Source organism: Macrotis lagotis, chromosome 5 (genome assembly GCF_037893015.1).
Source record: "Macrotis lagotis isolate mMagLag1 chromosome 5, bilby.v1.9.chrom.fasta, whole genome shotgun sequence".
In the NCBI taxonomy this organism is placed as follows: Eukaryota; Metazoa; Chordata; class Mammalia; order Peramelemorphia; family Peramelidae; genus Macrotis; species Macrotis lagotis.
The window spans coordinates 6790292-6806897 of NC_133662.1; the positions used below are offsets into that span (position 1 = coordinate 6790292).

General features: G+C 37.5%; 1 protein-coding gene across 1 annotated transcript in view; it reads left to right on the top strand.

Moving 5' to 3' along the window:
- Window positions 1–16606, top strand: part of LOC141523428 (antigen peptide transporter 2-like) — a 23317-nt gene continuing 6711 nt past the window's right edge. The window contains exons 1-11 of the mRNA XM_074236609.1: window positions 1–123; window positions 594–1084; window positions 1187–1301; window positions 13239–13369; window positions 13659–13864; window positions 14074–14271; window positions 14460–14588; window positions 14767–14955; window positions 15160–15333; window positions 15507–15666; window positions 16310–16446. Of these exons, the coding sequence (XP_074092710.1) occupies window positions 26–123; window positions 594–1084; window positions 1187–1301; window positions 13239–13369; window positions 13659–13864; window positions 14074–14271; window positions 14460–14588; window positions 14767–14955; window positions 15160–15333; window positions 15507–15666; window positions 16310–16446 (2028 nt within the window). The 5' untranslated portion in view covers window positions 1–25. The remainder of the gene's footprint in view (window positions 124–593; window positions 1085–1186; window positions 1302–13238; window positions 13370–13658; window positions 13865–14073; window positions 14272–14459; window positions 14589–14766; window positions 14956–15159; window positions 15334–15506; window positions 15667–16309; window positions 16447–16606) is intronic.

A 16606-nucleotide genomic window follows, 5' to 3' on the forward strand; every position in this document is an offset into this window, starting at 1 on the left:
GAGACTTCGGGCAGGAGGGCAAGAGATGAAAAGGGGACTGGGGCCCCGAGCAGACGGGCTGGCGCGGGGGACTCTGCTCGGCGCCTCTCCCGCAGCGGTCCCGCAGGGCCACCCTACAAACAGGTCAGTTATGGCGGGGGGTGGCGGTGGAGCTGGGGCCTGGGGAGGCGGGCGGGGGTCGTATCTGGAGGTGTTTAGAGGACCCCCGCCTTTCATCCTCACCTCATGATGGGGGATTCAGCACCAGCCCTGAGCCTCTGGGGTGGGGAGTTGGCACCTGAACCCCAGCCCTAACCCCATACTCGACCCCGAGCAGCCTCTTCATTTCCTAGCCTCGGTCTCCTCCTCTCTAGCAGTGCTGGGGTTGGACTCACCCGGTGGTCTCTGACCCCTACCAACACTAATTCCTAGGAACCGATCAATCAAGCTATGGCAGGGTTGCGCCTGGGCTCCTTCTGGTAGAGAGGGAAGCGATCCCAGGGAAGCGGTAAATGGTGGACTGCATTGGAGATGCCGCTCCTTATAAAAATATAATAATCATAATAATATTATAGCAATTTTAATAAGAATATTGTCTCCTTATTCTTTCGTAGGCGCAACATGCAGGTCCCTGCCCTCCTCCTGACCGATCTGATCCTGCTTTGGCTGTTGGGGGGGCTGTTACGAATCTTCTCCACTCCAGGGCTCCTTGCCCTCTGGCTGGAGGGGGTTTTTCGGATGGGGATCATGTGGGGAATGTTAAGTTTCTTGGGGGAGCCTGGGAAGCTGGGGGAGCTGCTGCCTACCTTGTGCCTGAGCACCCCCTTGTTCCTGTCCATGAGGGCCCTGGTTCCCGGGGCGTTGAGAGCTCCGCCTGTGCTCCTAGCCTCAGCCCCATGGGCCTGGGTCCTGCTGGCTTATGGAGGAATGGGACTGGGTTGGGCTGTGTGGAAGGTGTTGAGCCCCTCAGAAGCCCCTACCTCAGCAAAGGAGAAGGAGCCTGGCCAGGAGGACAAAGCCATGATGTCGAGGCTGCTGAAACTGTCCTGGCCTGACTTCCCCTTCCTTGTTGGTGCTTTCTTCTTCTTGACTGCTGCAGTCTTAGGTAAAAGGGGAAGGTGGGAGGGGGAGAGCAAGAGTCTAAATGGACATAGAAAAGGGTCCTTGATGTTGTCCCCAACACATACTGCTCATACCCCACCCCCAGGTGAGATGTTTATCCCCCACTACACTGGTCGTGTGATTGACATCCTGGGCCAGGACTTTGACCCTGATACCTTTGTCACTGCCATCTTCTTCATGTGCCTCTTTTCCCTTGGAAGGTGAGTGACTTGGTGGAAGTGGGAGGAGGTTGGAAAATTATTTCTATATCTTTTAGAGCTCTGCCACTTCTTGGCTGTGTGACCTGGAGGCATCATATCATATTTCTGGGTCTTAGTTTCTTAATCAATGCAATGAAAGAAACTGGGCCAGAGCTTAACAGTTCTAAATTCTATGGTTCTGAGGGTACTTATCACCCAAACACTTTGTGATATCCATTAGCTAGCTGTTTCTAGAAGCCTTTCTGAAAGGCAAGGAAAACATCTCTCCCAAAAGGCTTGGATCCACAAGATATTTTAGATACTCCTACTCTGAGGTAGGAGACATAGGCCCTATCCTTCTTCTGGGAGCTCCCATTCTTTTTTTTTAATTAAAGATATTATCTGAGTTTTACAATTTTTCCCCCAATCTTACTTCCCTCCCCCTGCTCCCCCCCCTCCCGCCACTGAAAGCAATCTGTCAGTCTTTACTTTGTTTCCATGTTGTACATTGATCCAAACTGAGTGTCATATCCTTAAGGAAGAAACATAAAGTATAAGAGATAACAAGATCAGACAATAAGATATCTGGGTTTTTTCCTAAATTAAAGAGAGTAGTCCTTGAACTTTCTTCAAAATCCATTGCTCTTTATCTGGATACAGATGGCACTCTCCATCGCAGACAGCCCCAAATTGTCCCTCATTGTTGCACTGATGGAATGAGCAAGTCCTTCAAGGTTGAACATCACTCCCATGTTGCTGTTAGGGTGTACACTGTTTTTCTTTTTCTGCTCATCTCACTCAACATCAGTTCATGCAAATCCTTCCAGACTTCCCTGAATTCCTTCCATGACATATATATATATATATATATATATATATATATATATATGTATATACCACAGTTTGCCAAGCCATTCATCAATTGAAGGACATTTACTTGATTTCCAGTTCTTTGCCACCACAAACAGGGCTGCTATGAATATATTTGTACAAGCAACAGGGTATAGACCCAGTAGTGGTATTGCTGGCTCAAAATGATATGCTTATTTTTGTTGTGCTTTGGGTGTAGTTCCAAATTTCTCTCCAGAAAGGTTGGATGAGTTCACAGCTCCACCAACAGTGTAATAGTGTAATAGTGAGGGAATATATTTTCTATCTTTGGGAAATTCTTTTTCTGTTGATGCAGATGAGGTAATCCTATATTCCAGAGCTATGACTAATGGGAGAGACAAGAGTCATACATTTGACAAAGGGTTCAACAATATATGCCTATTTTCACTCAATTTTGTATTCATTAGAGGTATTTATTTAGCATCAAACAATAGGAACATTTTGTGTCCTAGTAATCAGCTACCTTCTCTGCCACAAGAGGGGAAGTATGGTGCATTATCTATTCTCAGGGACCTTCTTGGACTTTTTTAGATATGCAAAGTTTCGATTTTTTCAGTGATCTTTTCATATACATTATATAGTCATATTTATTTTTGTCTCAGTTCTGTTAATTTCATTTTGTATTAGTTTATAAAACTTAAACTTCCCATTTTACCGCCCAATCATGTTCCATTAGATCCAGATAACTTCATTTTTAAGGCATTCCCTAGTCAATGGGTCCTCACTGACTTCCATTTCTTTGTTACTGTCAAAAGTACTGATATAAACGTATATTTTGAACCATTGTTACTTGATTTGGTTAGAATAAAAGGCCAATCCTAGGATTATTGGGTCAGAAGGTTTGGATAGTATAATCACTTGACTTGCATAATCCAGAACTGTTGGACCTGTTCATTGCTTCACTCATAGAGTATTAGTGAGCCTGCCTTTCTACAAGTCCTCCAACATTCTTATTTTTCATCATCTTGGTCAGTTGTATTGCAGCACATTCACTTCCAAACATTCTCAGACCTTCCCATGTCAAAAGAAGCACGTGCAGGCCATATGGGGCCAGCAAAACTTATTTTGTCTGGTGCTGCCACAGCAGCTACAGGTGTGACTCAAAATTCAATAAATCTAGGAGCTTTTTGAGGGGTGAATTAATTAAATGTTTGACGAAATATGGATATTATGTGACCTGAGAATAATGTTATAAATATCCAAATGGCTCTTGACAGGAAAAAAGGTTCCTCACTCCTGGTCTAGTATGACCTACATCTACTGCCCCCATTCCCTAATCTTTGTTAACTTTTTGTCTTTTGTTTGTTGTCCTATCAATTTACTGAAATACTATTCTCAGAGGTCATCAATGATTTACTTTCTTTACTTCTTTTTTCCCCTGTTTTTTTTGAAATTCCTAATATGTTGTTATTCCAAATGAATATTTCTATTATTTTTTATAACTTGGTAATTTTTAAAAAAATAATTTAATTGGGATAACATTAAATAAATAGATTAGTTAGGTAAAATTGTTATTTAAAAATTAATTGGCTTTACCAACCCATGAATAATAAATGTTATTCCAATTATTTGGTTCTGATTTTATTTGTATAAAAATATTTTATATTTATGTTCATTCAATAGCATTTAAAAAAATAAACTCCAAATTCTCTCCTTCTCTTCCAAACCTTTCTCTTCATGAGAAGTCAAACAGTTTGACATCAATTATATATGTGTGGCCTTGAAAATATATTTCCATTTTAGCCATATTGCAAAGGAAAACACAGACAAAATAAAACAAATTATAAAGATTTTTTAAAAAGGGATTCTTCAATCTGTATTCAGTAACTCATAAGTTTTCTCTAAGGGTCCTTTGGTATTTTCTTGAATCATTGTCTTGACTGGAATAACTATTTTACAGTTGATCATTCTTACATTATTGTTGCTGTTATGTACAATGTTCTCCTGGTTCTGCTCAGCAGCATCATTTCATGTGAGTCCTTCCAGGTTTTTCTGAAATCTCTTTATTTCTTATAGCACGGTCACATCACAATCATGTATCCATATTGATCTTATCTTTGTGTATGGTGTGATATTATTGGTCTATGTCAAGTTTCTGCAAACTAATTTCCAGTTTTCCCAAGAATGATGTGCTCTTACCCCCAAAACTTGGATCTTTGGGTACCAAGCACTAAATTACTTATGATCATTTACTATTGTGTATCATGTTCCTAATCTACTCTTCTGACCCATCCCTCTGTTTCTTAGCTTGTAACAGATTGTTTTGATGATTACTGCTTGATAATATACTTGGAAATATGAATCTACTAGGCCACCTTCCTTCACATTTTTTCATTTATTTCTTGATTTTTTTTAAGTTTTTGCAAGGCAATGGGGTTAAGTGGCTTGCCCAAGGCCACATAGCTAGGTAATTATTAAATGTTTGAGGTTGGATTTGAACTCAGGTACTCCTGACTCCAGGGCTGGTGCTCTATCCATGCACCACCTAGCTGCCCCTATTTCTTGATATTCTTGACCTTTTATTCTTTCAGATTGTTTTTGTAATAATTTTTTCTAGATCTATAAAATAAATCTTTGATAGTTTGATTGATATGGCACTGAATAAGCAAATTAATTTAAGTAAAATGGTCATTTTATTGCATTGACTTCGTCTCCCTATGAGTAACTAACTTTCCCCATTTATTTAGATCCATTTTTTTATATGAAGTATTTTTGTAATTATGTTCATATAATTCCTGGATTTTTCTTAGCAGGTAGATTCCTATGCCACAGCAATATTCCACCTAATCACATCCTATCTGAGAGATTGTCTATAAAAGTTTTCCCCCAATTATTTTATATTGTCTGCTCTTATCTTAATTAGAATTTCTCTTTCTATCTCTTACTGCTAGGTTTTGTTGATAGTATATAGAAATGCTGATGATTTTTGTGGGTTCATTTTATATCCTGCAATTTTACTTAAGTTGTTTTTTGTTTCAGCTAGTTTTTTTAGTTAATGATCTAGAATTGATTCTCTAATTATGCCATCATATCATCCTTCCAGAGTGATAATTTTTTTCTCATTGCCTATTTTTTATTTCTTCAATGATTTTTATTGTCATTGCTGAAGCTAGTGATTCTAGCATAATATTGATTAATGGTGATGATAATCATCTTATTGGGAATACCCATTACAGATAAAGCTTGTTGATGGTTTTAGACAGATGCCACTTATTATTTTACCAAAAGTATCCTTGATTCCTTTGCTTTTAACTGTTTTTTAATGGGAATAGGTGGTGTATTTTTGTTCCTTGGCTTTTTTTTTTTTTGGCATCTTTATGCAACTGAATGGTATAGTAGATAAAACACTGGGCTTACAATCAGAATGGCTCATCTTCATTAGTTGACACTTCTTAGATGTGTGACCTCGGGCAAGTCACTTAGCTCTGCTAGCCTCAGTTTTTCTTATATGTAAAATATGTTGGAGGAGGAAATGGCAAGCCATTCCAATATCCATTCTTTTCAAAGAAAACATCAAATAGGGTTATGAAGAGTTTAGACATGACCGAAATGACTGAACTACAAAATCAATATAATCAATATGATTTTTGTTGTTTTTATTATTAATAAGTTCAATTATGCTGATATTTTTCTTAATATTTAATCAGTCCTGAATTTCTGGTCTAAGTCCTACCAGATTATAATGTATGATCTTTGAAAAATATTATAGTAATATCCTTGCTAGTATTCTATTTAAAGTTTTTGCATTGATATTCAATAAGGAAATTGGTTTGTAGTTTTCATTCTCCATTTTTTGCTCTCTCTGGTTTAGGTATCAAGACTATCTTTGTGTCATACAAGGAATTTCTCTACCTTGTTTTTTTTTTTGTTTTTTTTTTTAGGTTTTTGCAAGGCAAATGGTACTCCTGATTCCAAGGCCCGTGCTTTATCCACTGCGCCACCTAGCCGACCCTCTACCTAGTTTTTAAAATAGTTTATATAATATTGAGATTAATTGTTCCTTTAGTGTTTGGTAGAATTTACTTCTAAAATCTATCTGGTCCTTGGGATTTTTTCTTAGGGAGTAATGTCTTAGTGTCCAATTTCTTTTTTTAAGATAGGCTTAATTAAGCATTCTATTTTCTCTTCTGTTTATCTGGGAAGTTTATATTTTTGTAAATATCCATTTTCACTTAGATGGTCAGTTTTACTGCAATATAATTGAGCAAAATAATTCTTAATATTTTAGTTTCATATTCATTGATGTGTATTTGTCTTTTTTTCATTTTTGAAACTATCAATTTGACTTTCTTCTTTCTTTTTTTCATCAATTTAACCAATACTTTATCTATTCTATTGGCTTTTCCATAAAAACAGTTTCTAACTATATTAGTAGTTTAATGGTTTTTATAACTTTCAATTCTATTAATTTCTCCTTCAATTTTAAGGATTTCCAATTTGGTGTTTAATTTGGGATTTTTAATTTGTTATTTTTCTAGTTTTCTTAGTTGCATGCTCAATTCATTGATCTACTCTTTCTCCCTTTTATTGATGCACACATTTGGAGATATAAGTTTTCCTCTAAGTATCACTTTGGTTGCATCTTGAAAATTTTGGAATATTGTTCAATGTCTAAGCGTTGATTATTTTCTGATTTATTCTTTGATCTACTCATTCTTAGGATTAACTTATTTAACCTGTTTTGGATAATTTTAAAAATTTTACAATTGAATATAAAATGAGAAAAGAAAAAAATCATTATTATGAACACAGAAGACCAAAAGAGAGAATATGATATAAAATATTAAATTTCCCTTTCAAGAAAACCTATAGAATAAATACTATACATTGTTTTCAAAACTATCCAGTTTTTCGTTGCTTTCTTGTTTGATTTTCTTTTGTTCTCTATTGTACACTTTTTATTTTATTTTTTCCCTTCATTCACCCAACCCAAGAAGATAATAATTAAGCTATCTATTTATCCATGGTAAAGGATAAATGATGAAAGTGATATGATAGCAATTATTATATATTATATATATAACTATAAACATACACATATACATATCTATATCTATCATCTATATATATACTCATACATTTTTATGTAAAATTATACTATGTTTTTTCTTCCTTTATCAGTGGATAACTTCTTCAAAAGTCCAAGTCTTTCCATTTAAAAAAATTTCTTTAATATTTTATTTTTTCTAAATTACTTGTAAAAACTATTTTTAACATTTTTTCCAAATTTTGAATTCCAGATTCTCTCTTTGTCCCCTCCTCTCATTGAGAAAGCAAGCATTTTCATATAGGATGTACATGTATAGTAATGAAAAAAACAATTTTTCTTGTTAGGTCATATTGTGAAAGATAACATAGCCAAAAAATGCTCAACAAGAAAGTAAAGAAAAAGTATCTGCATTAGGACTCCATCAGTTCTTTCTCTGGAGCCGGATAACACTTTTTATCACAAGTCCTACAGAATTTTTTGGCATCATTGTATTGTTGAGAATAGCTAAATTATTCACAGTAGATCACATTACAATATTGCTTTTCCTGTGTATAATATTCTTCTGGTTCTGTTCATTTCACTTTGCATAAGTTCATTTAAGTCTTCATTTTTTTCTTTTTTCCCAATTAAGTGCAAAGATTGTTTTCAACATTCATCCTTTTTTGCAAGTTTTTGAGTTCCACACTTTTCTGCCACTCTCCCTTTCCTGCCCCCTGCCATGGCAATGAACAACCTGATATAGGTTGTACATATACAATCATGTTTAACATTTTAGGCTTGTTATGAAGGAAGAATTAGAACTAAGGGGGAAAAAAGATCATGAGAGAGAGAGAAATAATAAAAACTTTTTGTTTCACTCTATCCTATATTCCCCCTATTGACACTTCTTTCTCCTTTTCCCCTTATCCCTACTGTTTTGTTTCTGATTGCTGCCTGTCTCATACTGTCCTTTCCCCTTTCCCCTCCTACCTTCTCTGTAGGGTAGGATAAATTTCTAAATTCAGTTGAGGAATCTATATCATTTCCTCTTTGAGCCAAATCTGTTCAGAGTAAGATTTACTCAGTGTTTACACTAACCCTTCTGTCCCTCTATTATAATAGATCCTTTGTGTCTCTTCATTTTATCTTTCTTCTCCCAGTATAATCCCTTTTTTATGTCTTAATTGTTTTATACTCCCACCCTCCATCAAAGTATACTCCTTTCAATTATCCTGATAGAAGTACAATTCTCACCATACACATTACCATCCTGATCAATTTGTACTCACTTCCTCTTTCAACTATAAACCTGAATTGTCCCAGTAGAAATATAACTCTCATGAGCCAAAGTACCATTACATCATGATCAGTTTATACCCATGCCCCTCTGTCCAAGTACCTTCCCTCTTCCTATCCCAATAGAAATGCAACTCTCAAGGACTGAAGTATATCATTACAACATGATCGTTTTATACCCACACCCTCTGTCTAATTGTGTTCCTTTCAACTGTCCTAAGAGAAATACAATTATCAGGAATTACAGATATTTTCCTGTTTATACTTATGTTTAGTCTTGTGTTAGTCTTATTTTTTCTGTTTACCTTTTTACAAATCTCTTGGGTCTTGTATTTGAAGATCAATTTTCTGTTCACTTCTGTTAAGTCTTTCAAGGAATTTCATTGAAAAATCCATCTTTTGGGGGCAGGTAGGTTGCACAGTGGATAGAGCACCAGCCCTGGAATCAGAAGGACCTGAGCTCAAATTCAGCCTCAGAGACTTAATAATTGCCTAGCTGTGTGACCTTGGGCAAGTCACTTAACCTCATTGCCTTAAATAAATTTTTTTTAAAAAGAAAAATTCATCTTTAAAAAAAAATCAATCTTTTCCCCTGAAAGAATATACTGAATTTTGCAAGGTAGTTGATTCTTGGTTGTGATCCAGGCTCCTTTACCCTCTGGAATATCATATTCCAGGCCCTCTGATCTTTTCATGATGAAGCTAATGAGGACTGTGTAATCCTGTTTGTGGTTTTCCAGCATTGTTTCTTTTCCTTTTCCTTTCCTTTCCTTTTGAGAATTCTGAAATCTGGCAACTATATTCCTTGGAGTTCCTATTTTGGAATTTCTTTCTGGGGTTCTTTCAAGGTCTATTTTATCTTCTTTCCTAGGGTATTAGGGCAATTTTCCATGATCATTTCCTGCATGACATTGCTAGGCCCTTTTTTTTTGAACATGGCTTTCAGGTAGACCAATAATTCATAAATTGTCTCTCTTGTATCTACTTTTCAAGTCAGTCATTGCTACTTTACACTTTCTTCGATTTTTTTCAACCCTTTGGTTTTGTTTGATGTAGTATTCCAGTCTCAAAGAGGCATTAGTTTCTATTTGTCCAGTTCTAATTTTTAGGATTTTATTTTCTTCATTATCTTTTGTTTTTCTTTTACCAATTGCTTAAGTTTTATTTTTAGAGAAGTTGATTCCTTTTTCCATTTGGTGAATTTTACTTTTAAAGGTATTGTTTTCTTCAATCAATTTTTCATAATTCTCCTATATGACTCTCATTTCTTTTCTCTATTTTTAAATCTTTCTTTCTTTGTTTTTTTTAAATCCATTTTGAACTCATAAGAGGTCTTTTTGGTTTTTGAGACTAATTAATTCAAAAATCTCTTTGAATTTTCATATGTAAGTATTTTGTTATTGCTTTCCTCTTCTGGGATGGCATTTTTATTGTCCCTAACTAAACAGTAGCTTTTTATTCTTAACACTTTTCTTGGTCATTTTGAATGAGCTCTGCTTCTGGGGTACAAGGGGTGCACAGTTCCAATCTTTTTGTTTCAGGACCTGAGGGTCTGGTCCCTGACTTAACCATTTGCCTATGGCATTTCAGTTGTTAGTGGTTTGTTCCTTGCTTTAGAGTTCCAAGTCAGTCTGGTCTGTTGAACCAACATTCTTGGGGTTTGAACTTTGTCTTCTGAACTAGGCACACTCACTGCTAGCCCACTGCACCACCGGCTTGCTGAGTCCAGACCTGAGCAGCTGTGGCTTTTCAGCTCTTCCTCCTGTGCTGAGCTATACCTCTCCTTTTACCCACATTAGATGAACCTTTATTGAAGTTCCTCTAGTTTATCTTGAATTGAGAACTTGTTTCTTTTTTTTTCATTGTTGCTGGGGAATGACTTGTATTCTTATATATTTGAAAAAAGTTCTTTATATAGTTAAGATGTGAGGAACCTTCTAGAAAATTCTCCTCCCACTTTTCTGCTTTCCTTCTGATCTTGGCTCCATTTGTTTTGTTTGTACAAAAGCTTTTTAATTTAATGTAATCAAAATTATCCACTTTACGTTTCACAACATTTTCTATCTGTTTGTTCATAAATTGTTTACATATTCATAAGTTTGACAGGTAATATGTTCTATATTCTTATTCTATCTCCCATTATTTCTAGGTATTTGGTCTTACCTTGGTAAATAGTGTAAGATATTGGTTTATGCTCATTTTCTGCCAGACTATTTTCTAGTTTTCCCAACAATTTTTTTAACCAAATAATGAATTCTTGTCCCCAGAACTTATTTCTTTGCACTTGTCAAATATTGAGTAACTGCTGAGGATTGCATGTCTACTCTCTTCCACTGATCTACCTTTTTGTTCCTTTGACAGCATCAGATAGTTTTTGATAATTTTTGCCTTATATATGTATCGTTTATATATAGTTTAAGATCTGGTTTCTCTAAACCTCTTTCCTTTACATTTTCTATCACTTCCTTTGAAATCCTTAAACTTTTGTTCTTCTAAATAAATTTTATTTTTTTGTAGCTCCATAGAATAAATTTTTGTAATTTAATTGGGATAATATTGACAATATAGATTAATTGTGGTAAAATTTTCATTTTTTCATATTGTCCTTGCCTGCCCAACCAATTAACTTTTAATCTATGCTTCCATGCCCTTTTATTATGTATACTTTTTTGTAATCTTTTATCAAGATGTAGTTTACCTATTTATCCTTTAAAATTGCTTCTATTTTTGTTTTTGCTTTGTCTATGATCATGATTACTATTCCTGCCTTTTTCACTTCAGCTTAAGCACAGTGGTTTCTGTTCCAGCTCCATATTTCAAGTATGTTTCTTGCAAACAACATATTGTCAGATTCTGGGGTCTAATATATTCTAGTATCTACTTCTATTTCATGGATTAGTTCATTCCATTCATATTCACATTCACAGTTATGGTTATTCCTTCCATACTAACACCATAAGGTACATTCCCTCCATACTAACTTCTTCTGCTTATCCTTTTCTATTTTTATCTTGTTTCCCTTCTAAAGTCTGTTTTGTTTCTGATCCCTGCCTTTTATCTGCCCTCCCTTTTATCACCCCCACTCCCATCTCTTATTCCCTTCCTCTCTAACTTTCCTGTTGTGTAAGATAGATTTCTATTACCAATTGCACACACTCACGTATATATGTGTGTGTTTGTATGTGTACACACCTATGTATGTGTATATATGTGCATGTGCATAATGTGTATATATGTGTGTGTGTGTATCTCCCCTCAACCAATTTAGATGTAAATTTCAAGGACTGACTGCCCCCCCATTTTCTCTTCACTATGAAAACTTTCCCTTGTGTGTCTTTTCTATGCAACCTAATTTCCACTCTTCTTTCTCTTCCTTCCTCTTGCTCCCAGAGCATTCCTTTTCCTTATCATTTCATTTTTTTGAAATCATTCCAATAGTATCAACACTGTAGCACTCTCTTTAGATGCAGATTCCTTATAACTACCATAGTAATGATAAAGTTCTTAGAAGTTAAAGATATCATCATCCAATTTGGAAGCAAGCAATTTAACTTTATTGAATCACATCATTTTCCTCAATTTTACCTTTTTATAATTCTCTTGAGTCTTGTATTTGAAAGTTAAATTTTCTGTTCAATTCTGGTCTTTTCTTCAGAAATATTTGAAAGTCCCTTAAATCATTAAACTTTCTTTGATTCCTTTGAAGGAGTATACTCAGTTTTGCTGGGTAGTTTTTTCTTTGTTGAACTCACAGCTCCTTTGCCTTCCAAGATATAATTTTCTAAACCCTCCACTGTTTTAATGTGCTAGGTTGCTAAATCTTCTGTGATACTGACTTTGATACTTTCATGGTTTCTTTCTGGCTACCTGAAGTATTTTCTCTTTGTTCTTAAAACTCTGGAATTTGGTTATAATATTTCTGGCACTTTTCATTTTGCAGTCATTTTTCAGGTGGTGATTGGTCAGTTCTTTCAATTTCTATTTTACCTCCAGGATCAAGAAAAAATTCCCTTGATAATTTCATTTTTTGATCATGGCTTTTGGTAATCCAGTAATTCTCAAATTATTTCTCTTTGATACGTTTTCCTGCTTTCTCAATGAGGTATTTCATATTTCCTTCTATTTTTACATTCTTTTGACTTTATTTTATTATTTCTTGATGTCTTATGGAAATAGCTTCCATTTCTCCAATTCTAAATTTCAAGGCATTTTTTTCCTCACAGAGTTTTTGTACCTTTTTTCCCATTTGACCTCACCTGTTTTTTGAGGAATTATTTTGATCAGTAATTTTTTGTACCTCTTTTTCCATTTGACCATTTCTGATTTTTAAGGTGTTGTTTTCTTCAGAATTTTTTTGCTTCTTTTACAGTTCTTATCTTTTCATATGTTTTTCCTTTGTTTTCATTTTAACCTAATTTTTCCTCTCCCTTTCCTTATCTGATTTGGAAAATAATTTTTAAAACTCTTCCAGGATTTTTTGTTGGATTTTACATTTTTCTTTGAGACTTTGCTCATGTATATTTTGACTTCATTGTCTTCTTCTATTTGTGTCTTGATCATCCCTGTCACCTGAGCAGATTTTTGGTTATTTGCTCATTTTCCTATATCCTCTCTTGTTTTAGAATTTTATGTTAAGGTTAACTCTATTCCCAGTGTAGGAGGTGAAGGGATACTTTATGTCTCTCCTTTGTCTATCATCTTTCATTGACTCTTTCCTCTCTTCTTTGTCCATTTTTCCCATGACTCCATATGTTGACTCTTTCCCATCTGATCAGGATGCTTTTGTCTTTGTTATCCTCTAGCTCATTATCTGCTGGCTGCCGAGGAGGCCTCTTCATCCTTGTTCTCTCCCGAATTAACCTCCGTATTCGGCATATGCTCTTTTCCTCCCTGCTACATCAGGACCTCAGTTTCTTCCAGGAGACCAAGACAGGTAGGTTTCAGACCCTGGATCTTTGGTTACTTTGGGCTTTCCTGAACCCTCAGGGTTCCTTTTGTGCTCTATCCCTCTCCTTTCATAGTTGGATATGCATTGAGCTGGTCCGATACCTGTAAGAGTGGGTTGTGATAATTTCATCTCTCTCCCTCAGGTAGAGGGGAACAGGCAGGGACACAGAGGCAGTTCTTTGAATTCTGATGACCCTGAGGGTGAGCTGCCCTAACTGTGGTTTCTGGGTCTGTCTGTCCCATTCTAAAGCATAGCATCATTCTTTCTTTTCCAGGGGAGTTAAACTCACGCTTATCTTCAGACACCAATTTGATGAGCCGCTGGCTCCCTCTTAATGCCAATATTTTCCTTCGGAGTGTGGTAAAGGTCATAGGGCTGTATGCCTTCATGTTCAGTCTCTCACCTCAACTTACCTTCCTCTCCCTGCTTGAAGTGCCCCTCTCAATGGCTGCTGAGAAGGTCTACAATGTCCGACATCAGGTATAGGGGAGAGGCAAAGAGGTGTGCTGGCAGGATGAACTGGAGGAGGAACCTTGAGAGAAAGGATGTGGATAAATGTTGGGGGAGGAGGGAGCTGGTATTGAGGTGGGAAGGATGTCTCCAATATGGGAGCTAGGACACTGGGGTATGTGAAAGAAGTCTCTTGTCCTGTGGTCTCATTAGCCTTCCTTCTGATACCTTCTCCCCAGGCAGTGCTGAAGCAGATCCAAGATGCAGTGGCAGAGGCTGGACAAGTGGTGCGGGAGGCAGTGGGTAACCTGAAAACTGTGAGGAGTTTTGGAGCAGAGAAGCATGAGATACAGCGGTATAAGGAAGTTTTGGAGCGAAAGCGTCAGCTAGAGTGGCGCCGGGACTGGGAGCGGGCAATGTATCTGCTTCTCCGGCGGGTGAGTGGGCCTAACAAGTGGGTCATGATCAAGGGTCATCAAGGATAGTAAGTACTTCCCTAGGTTCCCTCTTTCCTAATCATTATCATCACTACTGGTAGCAAGAGGCCTAGGGATTAAAGTTGGAGACAGGTCCTTTGGTGAGATGATCAGCCCCATTCTCAGTCCAATTTTCTTTTCTCCTTCAGGTGCTTCACTTGGGGATGCAAGTGTTAATGCTGAATTGTGGGCTACGGCAAATCCTGGCTGGGGAGATCACCAGAGGAGGGCTTGTCTCATTTCTGCTGTATCAGGGGGATGTGGGTACATATATTCAGGTAAGGCAATGAGCTCCTACTCTGTATTTCAGTTTCAGGCTTTGTTAGGGGTAGGATGCCAAAGGTTGAAAGATTGATATCCATATAGCTGATTTTGTATGGGGAAATGGTGGGGGCTCTGTTACTGAAGAATAGTAGTGATTCTAGTTTATGACAATGCATCATCATATTTCTCTAGACCCTAGTGTACATCTGTGGGGACATGGTGAGCAATGTGGGTGCTGCAGAGAAGGTTTTCCAATACCTGGACCGTGAGCCAAAGATGCCTCCTCCTGGGACACTGGTCCCTTCTTTCCTTCAGGGCCTTGTGGAATTCCAAGATGTCTCTTTTGCCTACCCCAATCAACCAAACAAGCTTATCCTCCAGGTGCCTGAGATGGGGGAGGGGTAACCCAGACATCTTGATTTGTAGCCCTCAGCTCTCTTCTATGTGAAAGGGGTGATGGTACTGACCCTAGTTTTTAATTCTGATTTTCCTGCCACACAAGATGGTGATTACCCTAAGGTGAGGGAGGAGGTTTTCAATCCATTTCTTTCCTTGATTATTGCTTCCTTTCCCCTTGCCCTCCAGAAAGTGACATTCACTCTACACCCTGGGAAGGTGACAGCCCTAGTGGGGCCCAATGGGGCTGGGAAGAGCTCAGTGGCAGCATTGCTACAGAATCTGTATCAGCCCATAGGAGGCCAGCTGCTGCTTGATGGGAAGCCCTTGACTCACTATCAGCATCAGTACCTACACTCACAGGTGACCAGGGATAAAGAAGAGAGGGAGATGAAGTAGAGGAAAGGAATACTGGGAGGGTGGAAAGGAATGGGTAAGGGTGAAAGAGATTTCTTCTCCTGAAGACCTTTTGAGTAGGGGAGAGTCCCTTGGGTCCTGCCCTGAATTATTTCACCCATTGTTCTTTTCCCATATAGGTGTCTGTGGTTGGGCAGGAGCCTGTGCTATTCTCAGGTTCTATAAGGGACAACATTACCTATGGACTAGAGAACTGTGGAGATGATGAGGTGAGGGCTGCTACCCAGGCAGCCCATGCTGATGGATTCATTGCCAATATGGAGCATGGACTGGACACAGGTACATTCATTAATCATTAAGACTGCTACATTGAGTTTCTAGATAAAAGAGAGCTGAATGAAGTCATCAAAGTGCCATTGGGTATAGTAAATCTGAGTATTTCTTATCTTTCCTTCTTCCTTGACTCTGATTTACATGAAAGTTCTTAGGACTTATTCACCTAGGGTTTTTGCCTAGGAGACCATGTGATTCATGTGAAATGTAGGAGTATCATCACCTTTCCCTTGTTGACACCACTGGGCACATCCCTGTGATTCTCTTGATCTGGTTTGAGGGAGAAGGTGGAGGGTAAGATTGGAGAAGGTAAAATTGGGGCAGCTAGGTGGTGTAATCTATAGAGTGCTGGGCCTGAAGTCTCTGTGAGCTCAATATGGCCTCACTGCTTACTAACAACATGCATGAACAAGTCACTTAACCTTGTTTACGTCAGTTTCCTCATCTGTAAAATGAGGCAGAGAAGGAAATGGCAAACTACTCTAGTATTTTTGTCAAGAAAGCCCCAAATGAGATCATGAAGAGTTGGATATATCTGAAAAATGTCTGAACAACAGCATCAAAAGTTGGACAAAAGAGTGTTTTGTCTTCATAGAATAATCACAGGACCCCCTCTTTGAGAAAGGGTATATGTTCTCTGTTTCTTCAGCTGTGGGAGAGAAGGGGAGCCAGTTGTCTGTAGGACAGAAGCAGTGTCTGGCCATTGCTCGGGCTCTGGTGCGTAATCCCCGTGTCCTCATCCTGGATGAAGCCACTAGTGCCCTGGATGTGGAGTGTGAGCAGGAGGTAAGGCCAAGATGAAATTATATGTATATTGATAGAGCACAAGAGAATCTTTTGAGTGATTATTGGATATTGGTGGTAATGGTGGATCCTCTTTGATTATCTCCCTTTTTTCTTTCAAATTCTGCCCTATCCAGTGATGTGTCACATTCCCCTTATTATC